At 41.1% G+C, this 16,949-nt stretch overlaps 1 protein-coding gene across 1 annotated transcript in view; it reads right to left on the bottom strand.

Annotated features, from left to right (window-relative positions):
* The window catches only part of GRB10 (growth factor receptor-bound protein 10), a 123,041-nt gene extending 110,815 nt beyond the window's left edge, over window positions 1-12,226 (bottom strand). Inside the window, exon 1 of the mRNA XM_010008350.1 lies at window positions 12,174-12,226. Within this exon, the coding sequence (XP_010006652.1) occupies window positions 12,174-12,224 (51 nt within the window). The 5' untranslated portion in view covers window positions 12,225-12,226. The remainder of the gene's footprint in view (window positions 1-12,173) is intronic.
* Between the last annotated feature and the right edge of the window lie 4,723 nt (window positions 12,227-16,949).

Here is a 16,949-nt window from a genome sequence, read left to right on the forward strand (position 1 = left end):
CAACCTCATGAAGTTCAACAAGGCCAAGTGCAGGGTCCTGCACCTGGGTTGGCGTAACCCCAGGCACAAATACAGGCTGTGGGGAGAATGGCTGGAGAGCAGTCCAGAGGAGAAGGACTTGGGGGTGGCAGTAAATGAGAAGCTCGACATGAGCTGCCAGTGTGTGCTGGAGCCCAGAGAGCAACTGCATCCTGGGCTGCATCAAAAGAGGTGTGACCAGTAGGGCCAGGGAGGTGATTCTGCCCCTCTGCTCTTGTGAGGCTGCACCTGGAGTACTGTGTATAGTTCTGGTGCCCTCAGGACAAGAAAGATACAGATCTGTTGGAAAGGGTCCAAAGAAGGGCCACCAAGATGATCAAAATCCTGGATGGACCTCTGCTATGAGGACAGGCTGAGAGAATTGGGGCTGTTCAGCCTGGAGAAGAGAAGGCTCTGGGAAGACCTTATAGTGGACTTTCAGTACTTGAAGGGGGCTACAGGAAAGCTGGGGAGGGGCTTTTCATCAGAGAAGATAGTGATGGGAGAAGGGGTAACAGTTTTAAATTGAGAGAGAAGAGATTTAGGTTAGATATTAGTAAGAAATTCTTCACTATAAAGGGTGGTGAGGAACTGGAATGGGTTGCCCAGGAAGGTTGCTGATGGCCCATTCCTGGAGGTTTTTAAGGCCAGGTTGGATGAGGTTTTGTGCAACCTGATCTAGTGGTAGGGATCCCTGCTCATGACAGAGGGGTTGGAACTTGATGATGTTTAAGGCCTCTTCCAACCTTAATGATTCTATGATTCTATTGCAACAGCATAACATTAATCAAAAATACTTCTTTGCCTCCACTGAAGTATCAGTTTTACAAAAACCCACATGAGCTGAAATAATGGTCTGTTACTCTGCTACACTAATAGGTTCAAGAACTTCTTCAAGGAAGGTGCCAACACCACTTTGTCAGAAACCCCCTCCTGAACTGTGCAGAAGTATTCAGTATTCTGGGGAACTTGCCAGCATGACAGTATTTACTGTATGACTAATATGCATTAATGAAGCACAAATGGACAACTATTTACTTGTGCTAATAACTAAAGCGCTTTATTAGAGCTAAGGCCCCTAGCATGAAGGATTGCCAGGTTCCTGCACTTGCCAAAATGATGTCAAAAAAATGGAGCCAGCGTGTAAGACATCAAGAGCTACAACCAGTGTGTAGTAGAGTCTTAAGTAATTGTTTAACATTCAGCTTGCAAAGGACAGGCATGCTCCAAAACCACTGGCTGTTTCCGAGGGCTTGTCTTTTCATTGTAGAGGCTAGAATTTCAAATATGCACACTGGTCGTACCAGCACACAAGCCAAATCTCCTAAAATAGCAGTAAAGCCTGAGAGCTTTGCTGGGCATTTGTGTTCTACCTTTTATTGCTTGCTGCTCTTTCAAAACCAGACAGAAAAACACTGTATCTTAATGCCTCAGATTAAAATATCAATACTATCTAGCATAAAAGGCCAGTAATTCCAATAATCTGGCCTTTTCTACATGAAGGGTTCCTGTAAGCTGATCAATTTGGTAAAATTCCATCCTGAAAAAGCAAAGCCAACACTTCAAGAACAAAGTCCTTGTTCTCTGCTGCACTCTCCATCCCACATCTCCACAAAGCGAATGTACCTGCCACTCCAGGAATGAAAGAAACACCTGAAACGTGGCAGAGTTTTGTTGGAACTTAGGGAGAACTTCTAAGAGAGTATTTCAGACTGTGTTACATTAGAAACAAAAATAAATAAAAAAAATGTTAAGAGGAAGCAAAAGAAGCAAGTAAAGATCTTTTCAGTCATCACAAGTTCTAGGTGGACTTAGTATGTTCTTCCTTAGCTTTACAAAGTGAGTGGCACATCCAACACCAACGCCACGGTGCATTTAGGGTATCCATTCTTGTTTGAACCAGTAGCTCCAGCTCAGGACTCAGCTGCAGCATTATAACTACATGTTCTGCAAGTGTAGGAACAAAATTACCCCTGCCATAAGACATCACATTAAAAATTAAGTTTGGAAAATGTACCCACAGTTTTTTTCTACACACAGAAAAATTCTCCTCTCAGAGTTGATCTCACTTAAACACAGAATCACAGGATTTTGGCTGGGGGGTTGTTGCTTGGGTCCCCCACCCCTTCCTTTTTAACTTAAAGAAGAAATTTTAAGTGCTTATGAAATACTGTCCTTCCTTTGATCAAACCTTTAGACTGTGTAAGGCAAGAAGATCTACCATGTATAACTTTTAGCAAGGTTTGTATCTAGATATATTTCTTGGAAATACTTAAGTACAAGCAACATCCTATCTCAAGTCTATTTCCAAGGATAGAAAAGGCCTCTTTGAGCCAACTGGCACTTAGAATTATCCAAGCCACAGCACTTTCTTGAAAAGTGACAGCTCCAGATGCAGAGCAATCTTATCTTCCTCTTAAAAAACAAAATAATCTTTTCCAGTGGTTATTATTTACTCATTATGTACAGCACAGAACATCTGTAGGAGGAAGCTTCATTAAAAACACACACCCCCAAACTATTACTAACATAAATCCAGTGACTATAAAATAGCCAATTAAAAAAAAAAATTAAAAAAACCAAAAAAACCCAAAATACTTCCATTCTCTTCTATTTCAAGGGTTTTTTTCTCTATGTTTACACAGATGTCTAAAGTATGAAAGCTGTCTTAGGACCAGTGCATCAACTTCATTCTTCCATTACGTGAGAGCTGTTACTAACATCAAAACACTCATACTGGTAGTCCTCCAAAATAAGCAGTTGGTAAACAACTTGTTAATTATTTATTCATTTGTAAAAGACTTAGTTTGGTGCTAAAGTCTGCTAAACTGATTGTTACCATCACTTCAGAATGGCCTCATGAAGTTTTGTGAGAAAGTACCAGAAAACGGCCTGTTTTTATCCACACAGATGTTTTTACAATCTGGAAGTGGCATCTTAAAAGTTGCAAGCAAGTTAGAACCTAAAAAGATCCATTATTTTTTTTTAAAGATCCATTGGTTTTGATTTTCACAGGACCATTTAATGATTGAGGTTGGAAGAGACCTCTAGAGGTCATCTGGTCCACCCAACTGCTCAAGCTGGGCCACCTACAGCCAGTTGCCTGAGACCGTGTCCAGATGGCTTTGGACTGTCTCCAAGGATGGAGATTCCACCACCTCTCTGGGCAACCTGTGTCAGTGCTCAATCACCCTCACAATGGAAGAGTGCTGCCCAATGTTCAGAGGGAAACTCCAGTGTTTCAGTCTGTGCCAAGCTGCCTGTGTTCCTGTCACTGGGCACCACTGAGAAGGGCCTAGCTCTGCCCTCTTTGCACCATTCTTTCAGGTATTTGTACACATTTCTAAGTTCTCCCTTCAGCCTTCTCTTAAGTAAAAAGTAAGCTGTAGATTTACAAGTGTATGAAAATTAGAGCTAAATCAAGTGAAAAAATTAAGAGGCTGCCTGCATATAATGGTATAACAAGATTTAATGATATGTTCAGTCTACTGTTCAAGGACGATCATGAAACTACTAACAGGAAGATGCAAAATTAAGCTTCTTGTAATTTCCTCACTTGGTTTGCAACATGTACATTGTTTTCTCACCACTGTTAGTAGTAATGTAAGCTGTAAATAGTACGACAGACCATTAGTATGCTTTGAGTCTTTTTTTGGCAAGTTGAAAAATCTTATATAACCAAAAAAAAATGTGGACCTAGCCACTTGAAATTTCTTGCTCACATTCAACTTCAAAAAATACCTCATGTTTTACCAACCAAATTCTGTGTAAACAAGAATACAAAGGTAGAAGTGCAAACAGACAAGTACAGACTTTCAACTGGAATTATAGAAAGGTAAACTGGTACAGCAGAACAGTAATTCATGGGTGTTTCTTGTAAGAAGGGAAATGGTAATCAATTGTATAACAGCTTAGAGTGAGATACAAATTTCTCTGCCGTTATTTTGCTTCATACATAATATTCTGATGACATGCGATAGTGGAGGTGAGTGCACTTCCAATGATCTGTTTCAGAGGTGAGCACCACAGTTTTATTTCAATATGAGTGAAAACAATTGCTTTTGGGACAATTTTTAAACAGATTTCTTTCCATTAAAACAGACAGAGGCTATAAATCCAGCTCGTTACTCTTCAACAAAAACTACCAAGTAGCATCAACTCTAACTATAAAAATAAATCTGCAGTCTATACTCAAGGAGACACATTTCATAACTTCATATTGAAGGCAACATGTCTTGTAGAAACACTCACTAATGTTCTCACTGCTTTGTACTGTAAGTCTGCTGCAGTCCATCAACCCTCTACACCACATACATGTAAACTGTTAAAACAAGAGCATCATAAAAAAAAAAATAATCTGTTGACTGACACCATATTTCACAAATCTGATGACTTTCTGCATTGGCAATAGCAACATTTCAGCTTCATTTCTTCATACAATATGCAAAAGAATGATGCGATGCAATAATGCCTCTAGTGTGGGTTCTTTTTCACTGAGCTATGCTTTGAAAGCCTGCTTGTGCACTCTGGTCCTTCCACATTGCCCTGTTAGCATGAAAAACAAAGTCCAGGAAAAATTCTGTACAAGCAGCATCCTTGTATATTTAAGCCTAATGAGAATAAATCAAGCTGCCATTTATTTTGAATCTTAAAAAGTCATTAATTTGGTTTGCATGGCAAGGTTTTGATACCTGGGAGGAGGAGGGGGCAAGGAGGAAAGGACTGCAGAGGAGGCTTCTGTGAGAAGCTACTAGAAGCTTCCCCCATGTCCAACAGAGCCAATGCCAACTGGCTCCAAGATGGTCCTACCATTGGCCAAGGCTGAACCCATCAGAAAAGGTGGTAGTGCCTCTGTGAAAACATACTTAAAATTGGGAAAAAAACTGCAGTGGAACAACAACCGAGAAGGGTGAGAAAATGTGAAAGAAACAGTTCTGCATACAGCAAAGTCAGTGGAGAAGGAGGGGGAGGAGGTGCTTCTGGCACCAGAGCAGAGATTTTCTTGCAGCCCATGGCAAAGACCATGGTGAAGCAGGCTGTGCCACTGCAGCCCATGGAGGTCAAAAGGGGAACAGATATTTAAAAAGCATAGAAAGGAGGACCCTAGGAATTACCAGCCTATCAGCCTCCCCTCTGTGCCTGGGAAGATCATGGAACAGATCCTCCTAGAAGACATGCTAAGGCACATGGAGGACATGGAGCTGATTCAGGACAGCCAGCATGGCTTTATCAAGGGCAAGTCCTGCCTGACCAACCTAGTGGCTTTCTACAATGGAATAACTGCATCAGTGGACAAGGGAAGACCCACAGATGTCATCTATCTGGGCTTCTTTAAGGCCTTTGACATGGTCCCCCACAATATCCTTCTCTCTAAGCTGAACAGATACAGGTTTGATGGGTGGACTGTTCAGTGGATAAGGAATTGGCTGCATGGTCACATCCAGAGGGTAGTGGTCAACAGCTCTAAGTCCAGATGGAAAACAGTGACAAGTGGTGTCTCTCAGGGGTAAGTGCTGGGCCCAATGTTGTGTAATACCCTCACTCATGATACTGAGAGTGGCATTCACAGCACCCTCAGCAAGTCTGCTGATGACAACAAGCTGGGTGGTGTGGTCAATATGCCAGCAGGATGGGATGCCACCCACAGGGACCTGGACAAGCTGGAGAAGTGGGCTCAGGTGAACCTCATGAGGTTCAACAAGGCCAAGTGCAGGGTCCTGCACCTGGGCAGAGGTAACCTAAGATACGAATACAGGCTGGGGGAGGTCACACTTCAGAGCAGCCCTGCGGAAAAGGACTTGGGGGTACTAGTGGATCAAAAGCTGGACATGAGCCACCAATGTGCAGCTGCAGCCCAGAGAGACAACTTCATCCTGGGCTGCAAAGGAAGTGTGGCCAGCAGATCAAGAGGGGTGATTCTGCCCCTCTACTCTGCCCTGGTGAGACCTCACCTAGAATACTGGGTCCAGCTCTGGTGCCTCCAGCACAAGAAAGATGTGGACCTGTTGGAAAGCATTCAGAGAAGGGCCATGAAAATGATCCGAGGGCTGGAGCACCTCTCTTATGAGGACAGGCTGAGAGAGTTGAGGCTGTTCAGCCTGAAAAAGAGAAGGCTCCTGGGGGACCTCATAGTGGCTCTTCAGTACCTGAAGGGCCTACAGGAAAGCTGGGGAGGGGCTTTTTACAAGGGCTTGCAGTGACAGGACAAGAGGGAAGGGGTTTAAGCTGAAAGAAGAGAGATTTAGGTTAGAGATCAGGCATAAATTCTTCAGTGTAAGGGTGGTGAGACACTGGAACAGGCCACCCAGAGATGCAGTGGGGGCCCCATCCCTGGAGGTTCAAGGGCAGGTTGGATGGGGCTCTGAGCAGCCTGTTCTAGTGGGAGGTGTCCCTGCCCATGCAGGGGAGTTGGAACTCAATGATCTTCAAGGTCCCTTCCAACTCCAGAAGTTCTGTGATATCCACCTGCAGATTATGAAGGACTCCACGAGGAAGCAGGTGGATGCGTATGAAGGAGGCTGCAACCCCATGGGAAACTCATGTTAGAGCATGCTCCTAGCAGAACCTGTGGACACATGCAGAGAGAAGCTTGTGCGGGAGCAGGCTAGCTGGCAGGACTTGTGACCCATGGGAAACCCATGCTGGAGCAGTCTGTTCCTGAAGGATGCACCGCATGGAAGGGATCCACACTAAAGCTGTTTGTGAGAAGCTGCAGCTTGTGAGAAGGACCCACGTTGAAGAAGTTCATACAGAACTGTCTCCCATGGAGGTACGCCATGCTGGTGAAGGGGAAGAGTGTGAGGAGCCCTCCCTCTGAGGAAGAAGGAGTGGCAGAGACACTGTGTGATGAACTGACCACAAATCCTACTCCGTATCCCCCTGCACTGCTAGGGGAGGAGACAGATAAAATGGAGAGTGAAGTTGAGCCTGGGAAGAAAGGAAGAGGGCAATATGCTTCAAGATTTGGTTTTATGTCTCATTATTCTGATTTAATTGGCAATAAATGCAATTAATTTCTCCAAGTCAAGTCTGGTTTGCTCATGATGGCAATTACTGAGTGATCTCTTCCTCTCCTCATCTCAACTCATGAGCCTTTCATTATATTTTTTCTCCCCTGCCTAGCTGAGGAGGGGAGTAATAGAGTGGCTTTGAGAGACAGCTGGCATCCAGCCAGCATCAACCCACCACAAACCTTAAGAAATAGTTCCATAGTCTTGATAAAGAAAACCTGTCAATAACTAAGAGAACAGAGATTTTCAGTTAGGTTCAGACTGACAACAAAGGCCAAAATATAGGTCTTGATAGACATTCCACATAGGTTTTCAGTCTGCTTGGACACATTCTGCAAATGATTTCTCTTCATGCTGTGCTTTGTAGGATAAAGACATGTTATTCACACAGCATGCATACCTATATTAACACTGAGTATCAATTGTCTGTTCAATTGATATTGACTGTTCAATTCCAAAGTGTCACATCTAAGACTAAGTCATACAGAAGGCACCTGGGTTTCACAGGGATGAAGATTTTGGCACCCACCAAAGTAAATCTGAAGTAGAGATAGAAACTTTTTTTTCCCTCCACTAAAACAGAAACCCTCTTTAACCATTCAACCAAGGCAAACTCCTGAAAATGTAAAAAAGTAAAAAAAAAAACAAAACAAAACAAAAAACAACAAACCCACTCAATCACCCTAGAAAAACAAGTATCACCTTAATATGACATGGATTTGCATCAGATACCCTCCAAAAGTGCCTTCTGAATTACTGTATCATTTTATGGAAAACAAGGATCAAAGCTGCCAACCTGGAGAACTTGCGCCTTGCTGTTCTTCCAGTTGAAGGCAAAGAAATATGCTATAGTAATGGCAGTACATCATAGATTAACTGGAAAAGACCTTTAAGATTATCAAGCCCAACTGTTGACCTACCACTGCCATTTCCACCACTAAACCATGTCCCTAAGCACCACATCTACCCATCTTTTATATACCTCTAGGGATGGTGACTCAACCACTTCCCTGGGCAGCCTGTTCCAATGTTTGACAACCTGTTCAGCAAATACATTTTCCCGAATTTCCCATCTAAACTTCCCCTGACACAACTTGAGGCCATTTCCTCTTGTTCTATTGCTTGTTACTTGGGAGAAGAGACCAACCCCCCACCTCACTACAACCTCCTTTTAGGTAGTTGTAAAGAGCGATAAAGTCTCCCCTCAGCCTCCTCTTCTTCAGACTAAACAACCTCAGTTCCCCCAGCCACTCCTCGTAAGACGTGTTCTCCAAATCCTCGACCAGCTTCTCTGCACTTTTCTGGACTTGCTCCAGCAGCTCAATGTCCTTCTTGTAGGAGGGGCCCCAAAACTGAACACAGTAGTCAAGGTGCCACCCCACCAGTACCAAGTGAAAGGGGACAATCACTTCCCTACTCCTGCTGGCCATGCTACTTTTCTTAACAGCCAGGATGCCATTGACTTTCTTGGCCACTTGGGCACACTGCTGGCTCATATTCAGCTAGCTGTTGATCAACACCCCCAGGTCCTTTTCCACTATGTAGCTTTCCAGCCACTTTTCCCCAAGCCTGTAGTGTTGCATGGGATTGCTGCAACCCAAGTGAAGGACCTGACCCTTGGTCTTATTAAACCTCTTGCCATTGGCACTGGCCCTTTTATTCATCCTGTCCAGATCCCTCTGTAAAGCCTTTCTACCTGCAAACTTATGGAAGGTGCCCTCAATCCCCTCATCCAGGTTACTGATAAAGATATTAAAGAGAACTGGCCCCAACTCTGAGGGAACAGCATTTGAGACTGGCCACCAACTGGATTTAACTCCATTCACAACGACTCTTTGGACCTAGCCAGCCAGTGTTTTTTGCAGTAAAGACTGACAGGTCAGCAGTTCCCTACAGATCCTCCTTCTGGCTGGGCATCACATTTGCTAACTTCCAGTCAACTGAGACCTCCACAGTTAGCCAAGACTGCTGGTAGAAGATGGAAAGTGGCCTGGTGAGCACTTCCACCAGGTCCCTCAGTACCCTTGGGTGTACCCCAACTGGCCCCATATACTTGTATATGTCTAAGTGGTGCAGCAGGTCTCTGTTTTCCCTTAGATTATGAGGGCTTCATCCTGGTCCCCAACCCTGTCTTCCAGCTCAGTGGGGTGAGTAGCCAAAGAACAACTGGCCTTACTACTAAAGACTGAGGCAAAAAAAGGCATTAGAAACTTCAGTCTTTTCCTCATCCTTTTATATTTCTCCCCACATCCAATAATCTTCATATCCATGAATCTGACATCATTAAAGTAGGCTTTTACTATAATAGCTATCCTCTAGCTTATTAATTCTCTTAAGTATTTGCTTCTCTACTTTGGAGTGCACAAAGCTTCTCCAGTATGATGTGCAATATTCTGCTCTTATCTAGTCAAGAGGACTATTAGCAAACCTGAAATCCACAGGTCTGTACACAAAGGAGAAAGCAATTTCCATTTTCTGCCTATTTTGTGACCAAGTACTTGTAGTGCATTTTATGCCAAGTCAGACGATGACTGTGATGTGAACAAGTACTTTCTCTAATAAGAATTCAGCTCTCTGAAAATAAACTATTATTAATAAAGTCATGCCTGCATCTTAGTTATGAAAAAATAAACAGAAGGTAGGAATTAGAAGATGAACAGAACATTCCTGCATGCCCAGAATTTTATCTTCAGAAACTAAAAAGAAAAAACCAAACCCGTTTTGTTCTCAATGTCACTGAGACTTGTACAATTCGTGCATCAAAGGGTTAAAGAACTAAATCTTCCCCAAGAGTTCAAGTCACTGCATAAATACTGTTGTGACTACAAATTGCAAAAGAACGGAAACACAGTAAATCATCCCATTTTTTTTCTGAGAAATTCTGGGACTATGTTCTGAATTTCCAGGAAAAGAAGACAACCACTGCCAATTCTCACTGCCGGATTTTTATTGAAGAGTTCGAGAATTTGGAAAAGGCTCCTGAAAGCCACTAAAAGGTAGTATTGATTTTTTTTTCACAAAGATAGAGATTGTTCCTAGGAGAATGCACTCAGTGTGACTGGTTGATGTGGTAACTCCTAGGAAAGTTGGGGATTTTTTTTTTAAAAAAGGCTTTTAAACAAGACCCTAAAACTACTAAAAGCAGCAACCACTGCAAACAAAGAGCCCAGTAAGAAAGTTAGAGATCTATACCTTACTTCTCTCTCCAAAACCAGAAAAAAAAAAGGGTACAGGGAGCTGGCAAAAAGGCATACTAGAGGATATTCTGTAGTGCATATTCACTTACCCAGGCTGTCATTTCTCTTGCTGTCTACTTTGAACATAATCCCAAACTCCAATGTACCAATTTATTCTAAACACTAAAGTACAGCATAAAGGTCCCAACCCTGGGGACTCTGGAGGAATGTTCTCTATAGCCTTCCGTTCATGTTAAGTCAGAAAATGTACTGAAAAAAACAGAATACTTCTTCACACTTTAATATAGAGCATATTTAGTTTAACCTTCTTTCAGCCCTTTACCAACACAATACTGGCACTGTAGCCAAATTTGAAAGACAAGTTGATGAAAGCTTCTAAGTCAGATTTAGTAGGGGTGGAAAAACAGATGTTCAGGGTTTTGTTGGGTTGTTTTTTTTTAATGTGAACTTCACTTCTGACAGAAGGCACAGTAGTTGTGAATGGGCTTTCAAAGCTAGTTTTTAAAATAGTTAGGATAGTTAACAAACAGTAAGCTATGACCAAAATTAATTAACAGGGAGTCACTTTCCCACTGTCATACATGTTGCTTTGACACTTCTAGTCTGTTGACTGCTCCAGACTTAAGTATATTATCTATAGGATTTGTAAGAGCAAGGGGAAGTACCATGGAAAATTCACATCCTTATTGCTTATGAACCACCAAAGACACTATTTTCATGAGAAAGCTTGACATCCAGTAAAGAATTTGCAGCTCCAAAAGGACTGCCTACAATGTCAAGTTTCTCTTACACAGCCTTTCCCCAGCTTTGCATCGTGACTCAAATGATACCGTAAATTAACTGGAAACAATTTCACCAAATTTTGAAGGCCAGGCACACCTTTTCACATATTCTTTTAACATTATAGATCCCAGTATAGTGACAGACTTTCAGGACACTATTTCTTAAAGTCCATTCTATTTTTATAGCTGCAGAAGCAGTTATAAAGAGCTGTTCTTCCTCTTGTCAGGAAAAGCATTCAGGTACATTCAATTGACAACTCAGCATATACTAACATTAGTCTTTTAACTAATTTGAAGATCTCTATTAGGGGAAAAAACTGTACCTGGGTGTACTACAAAACAGATGTATAGATCCTAAAGGTTTGTCAGGGATTTTGTTGTTGTGTTTTTTATTTCAAATGCGTAGCACGACTGTAGTAATCACTACTAGTGATGCTTCTCTTGGGAGTAAAAGGTTTTTATGTCATATGATACTCTTTAATTATTTGTGTATCTGCAGGGCCCAAAATCATAACTGAATACTTTGGGTAGCAAGCACACTATGAAAACAGAAAAAAAAGGGCAGAAAACAGGTCATGTCCAAAATAAGAAATTTGCAGATCCATAAAAAATACAGAGCATGCATGATGAGAATTCCAGCTGCCTGGAAAAATAAATATGAGAACTTTCAAGTGTATTTTTGCCTAGCACCTTTGAATTGAACTAAAGTGGGTTTTTTTAGTATATTCTTTGTAATATGACATACTGGCTGCTTAGATACAGCATAATGACTTGACAAACTAAGATCTAACAAAGCAAAAAATCTCTGCCTTTATTCCTACAAATACAGCATTCAGCAAACATTGATACTTTTTGGTACAAGGCATTTCACTGGTATTGTAGCTTGCCCTTTTTTTTGGAATCCAGTGCCTTCTCCCAAATATAAACTGGCTTTTTCAAGCAGAGGTATGAAAACTTAATCAGTATATCTCAGTCATATTTTTTGCTACAGCAGATCTAGAATACAGGATGGTAACAGAGCCTCTGTTCCCAAACATTAGCAAAACCCAGAGAATTGCCAGACTGCTATTAGCAGTTTGATGAAAAGTTTGAATGCATAATCAAGTCACTGGCACACAGCAATATGATGCTACAAGCTGACAGGAACATACAATTTCATAACTTACTATCCGATAAGGAAGATGTAAAAAGGAGTCTGGGCAGCCAGCTAAAGCCATTTGTTCCTTCAGGTTTTCTTCAAATTACATCTACTGCTTCACAGGACCTGCAGAGTACAAACAAACTGTCAGAAACCATACTGAAGACATTTCACCAAATTATTATTGAAAACAGTTGGAGGGAGAAGATAGAGAAGAGCAAGATGAGGTGACAAGGATTTAAATCAACTTGGAGCAGCAAATCTGCACATTTGTTGTCTGTAGCCCAGCAAACACATTCAACCTGGTTTTTCATTCAAAAGCCCAATGGAACTATTCCCAGGCTGGATGGCTCCTCCCTTTTTTCCACAGTCCAGGCAAAAAAGAAAGTCTCTCTTCACACGTAGATCCTAACTATTTGAAGACTGTCTCTCACCAACTGAGGCTATGTTTTCAATCGTGGACAGAAAACACTGAAATTTGGGAGTTAAGATGACAGCCACTTAAACAGAATCATTTAATTTGGAAAAGAAACATGCAATCAAGTCCATATACAGCATTAGCCATCAACACCTAGTTACACAACTTCTTCCCTTTACCCATTCTCACGGCTCTATTCTAACACAATATATCAAACATAGTGTGCCATGCAAATATGCATTCAAGTCTTGCAATTGCTCTTCTGAGTGATTATTAGCAGCAACTTTACATGAATAGTGTTGCTTTTACACATCACTTCCACGATCACATTGAGATTGAAAAGAAATCTACCACACACATGTACAGGTGTATGTGCCTAAGGAACTAAAAATGCAGAAGAGAAGGCAGCATTAAGCTGATGTCAAGAAAGTGATTTTAACTGCTGCTTCATAACAGAAACTAAACAAAAGCATACAAACATATAAAGCACCATTTGCTGGTCCCAGTATTTCTCCCAATCAGCGGCATTCAGCTGTAAATATCTCTGCAGTATAAAACACGTGATGCCACCTCTAGGCAGATGAAAAAAGGGTGAGTGGGGGAGAGCAAGCAAACTGCAAAGCGCAGGCAGAACTTCTACCACAAGCAAGACCTCTATCTTGTTCACTGTTAATTATCAATTATATACTCAAAACAAAATTCTGTGTTTTAAACAAGCTACCCAGTGTTCTCTAGTAGGCATGAGCTGTCACCAAACGAAAGCTCTCAGCAAGATTTATGGTGCAATTAAGTCACAGACAAGTATGAAAGACATCATGGGAGAAGATCCCAGAAAAGTCCACATAAACCATGCATCCATAGCAGAAGCTTTATTTCCATCTAGTTGCAGAATAAGTTTGACTGATGTATGATACCCTACTTCTCTATCAGGAAGGCTGGCAAACTCCTGGGAGCGTCTTTCCATGAAGGAGTTACTGGGCTTCTGCAGTTTTCCTGAGCTAGTAACTTCCTGAGATTGAATAATATAGCCAGTTACCCTGGGAAGAAACAGTTTTTGGCAACAAGTTTGAAAATCTATTTAACCCAATATGCATAAATCAAGTTGTTTATTCGTTATAGGTTTTTTGGCCATAACATTTACTTAGGCTTAAAACCAAAATCTCATGGGATACACACATCGCAGGGGAAAGGGGGAAGACCACCTCGAACATCTGACTCTGTAGGCATGATACCCAATTGGTTGCTACTAGTCTTCAAACACACGTACAGTGGTCTACAGCCATCTAACTCCCACTCCACAGTTAAAAGTCTGCAGTCAGTTTTTAAGCAGGATTTGAAGAATTAAGCACAGATTTACAGAAATCCCTTTTATCTTGGCTGGTGGGGGGGTGGGTGAAAAAAAAAGTTTTCCACTTTGCAGAGTACAGTTTTCTGTGAGTACATCTAAATTGAAATTAGGCAAGCCACTGGAGTAAATGTTCTCAAATTGGTACAATGCATCAAAGAATAAAGAACTGTATCATTAGCCTGTAAACCCACAAATTAAAGAAAGTTTAGGTAAAGGGATAATGGAAAAGAATTCAGCCTTCCATTGCAACAGTTTTATGTTTATTATCACTTCAGTATTTAGAAAACAGCAAAAGATATGACTGCTGTGAATTTATCTGAGGGTTATTTTGGGCTGAATATCAAAATACCAGGCTTTCTCTTGGTGTTTTGGCAAAAGGCACTGATTCACTTGAAGCAAGATTAAATATGTTCCTAAACAATACCAGACCAATTTGTCTGCTCTAGGGCATGCTGCAGTTTATGCCACAACCCCATTACACCAATGGAAGATCATCAATTATCTCAAACAAAAGTTGGAGTCAAGACTGCATAATTTATCAAGACCCATTTGCTTTACTGCTACATTCTTGAGTATTCATTTGTTAACACTGCAGAAACAGAGGAAAGCAATAATCTCTACATGATATCATTCCTTGTCAGTCATACATTAACACCAATTTAAGATCACATCTCTTTTGTCTGCTTAAAAGTAGTTTATCAAAGTAGTCCTACCCTAGGAATATAAAAAGGCTTTGCTCACCTTTAAGATCTAAGGCCCTGTTGTACCACATCACCAAGTAATAAATTTTATAGGGAAATAATTCTATTTCAATTCACATGTTCATCAGACAAAAATAAAGATTTAAAAAGAAAAAAAAAAATCAACTTTTTATGTGCTACTGTCTTTAAACATGGTTTTTAGCATATCTGTTTAAAAATAAAGATTTAAAAAGAAAAAAAAAATCAACTTTTTGTGCTATTGTCTTTAAACATGGTTTTTAGCATATCTGTTCTCTTCAGAGACAGACTTACATGTTCTTCCATGTTCTTCCCATGCAAGTTAAATGGCAAAAACTGCAGAGATATTTAAGCGCCAAGCTACAGCCCTTTTCCTAAAATGCCTTAAGTGGGGGAGGAAAACCCCAAATCACTGTTAAAAACTCAGGACATTCAGTGGCATGAACTGTTGTGCAGCATCAAAGCAGCCCGTGAACATCCAAAACCAAGTGAGTCAATGTGCTCCTATTTGCTTAACAGGTCTTCTTGGACAGAGTCCCTGAAAGAAGGACAGCCCCAATAAAGCAAGTTTCAAAGGTCATAAGATTCAGTTTTGATATGATACACTCTTAGTCTAAAGAACAGTCTCTTGTGAGGTGTAGCTTTGACATCTTGGCCTCTCAAAAGCATTAAACCAACACGCACAATCTACGCAAAGATCAACATTCATTCTACATGGAAACATTGTGGGTACGCATCCTGGAAATTACTGCTGCTCTGAATGAGTTGTTTCTAGTCACGATGAAATTACCCACCTAACCAGTAGGTTAAGTTACCTATTAACAGCAAATTAGGCCTGTCACCAGATACGGTTTTTTGATTTATCACTTGCTCCCTGCATATTTCCAGCAAAGGAAATGGCATCTCACCCAGCACTCTGGAAGCACAGCCAGCCTACACACCTACAGATACTGCAATAGGAAGATGGAAAGGGTATGGTCACTCTGCCAATTCAGGAAGTTTTCCAGGTTCTACATGTGCCATCTGTCAAAGTCTTTAAATTCAAGAGAAAAATAATCTTTAAGATAAAATCACTTGTGGATTAGGTAGGAATAGGAAGGAAAAAAAATTAATCTGACAGAGCTGCAAGACAAGCTCCAGAGCTCTTGAAAACTGGAATCAACACTATTTTGTGAAAGGTAACAACTAATTTGTAAAATATTATTCCCTTTCAAGCCCTGAGTATTTAATGGCTTTTATTCTGTCATGTTCTACTTTCTGAAACTGAACTACTACAGAAAGGAGAGGGGAAAAAAGCATCAATATAGCCCTAAATTTTTACCTACCTGAAAACATTTCTCCAAGACCTCAGATTTAACATACTGGCTAAAAGTCCTTCCCTCTCTTTCATGTATCTTTTACTCTCAAACATTCAGTGTGACTACTTCATTTGTCCCCACATCATAGCATGAGGCTTAGCAGACCAAACCTGCCTTTTTAAAAGAAATTAGAATAAAGTCTTAAAACAGAGCGCATTAAATATTCTCCCCTAAGTTACCTTCAGCACTGTCTAGGTCAACTCTACTGGACTTAAAACTTAACATCTTGAAAAGTCAGAGGAAAAAGACCCTGTGTTGTTGGTCCACACCAAGAACAATCTGCAACATCTCTTCAGATGGCTTCAAAATAAGGTAGTTAGATTGCATCTAGCAATTCTCTACACAAACACAGGGCATGAGGACACATACGCTCATGTTTTCTTAACTAGTCTACTCCTATTGCCATAGTTACAATGGAAATAAGATTTGGATATGAGCAGCATGAGGTATGCCAATGAATTTTCAGTATTTGAAAGGCTTGACAGCTAACACTGTTCCCAGCTGCATTTAAAACGTGGAACCCAGATGTGCTTTTCCATGCAAGGACAAGATACACAACTTCTCAGAAGGAAATCTAACCACTTGGGCTGGAAACAAAGTGTTGCCAGATCCCATAGCTGGCTGGACCAAAAACTTGATGCTCTGAAGGGCCTTTTCCAACCTACATGATTCGATGATAAGGAAACTGTATCCTAAAGCACCCTTGGCAGCACCCACCTTGGCAGCAGTTTGCCACCAGATTCCATCATAGCTTTAGCAATCAGTACTTAGAAGTATTTCTAAAGCAATTTCCCCTCTTTTGGTGTTGGTTTCAGAGAACTATGTCCGTTTACAAGACTGAGGATGCCTTCTGCCCCCAAAGTGATGATTTGGTCAGCAGGTCTCAAAGGGTCATTCCCGTGTAAGGAACCACTCAGGGGACTGGCTTCATCCTTTTATTTTCCACTTTTTATTTTGTTCA

The sequence above is a fragment of the Chaetura pelagica genome, unplaced genomic scaffold (genome assembly GCF_000747805.2).
Source record: "Chaetura pelagica isolate M959 unplaced genomic scaffold, ChaPel_1.0 scaffold71, whole genome shotgun sequence".
In the NCBI taxonomy this organism is placed as follows: Eukaryota; Metazoa; Chordata; class Aves; order Apodiformes; family Apodidae; genus Chaetura; species Chaetura pelagica.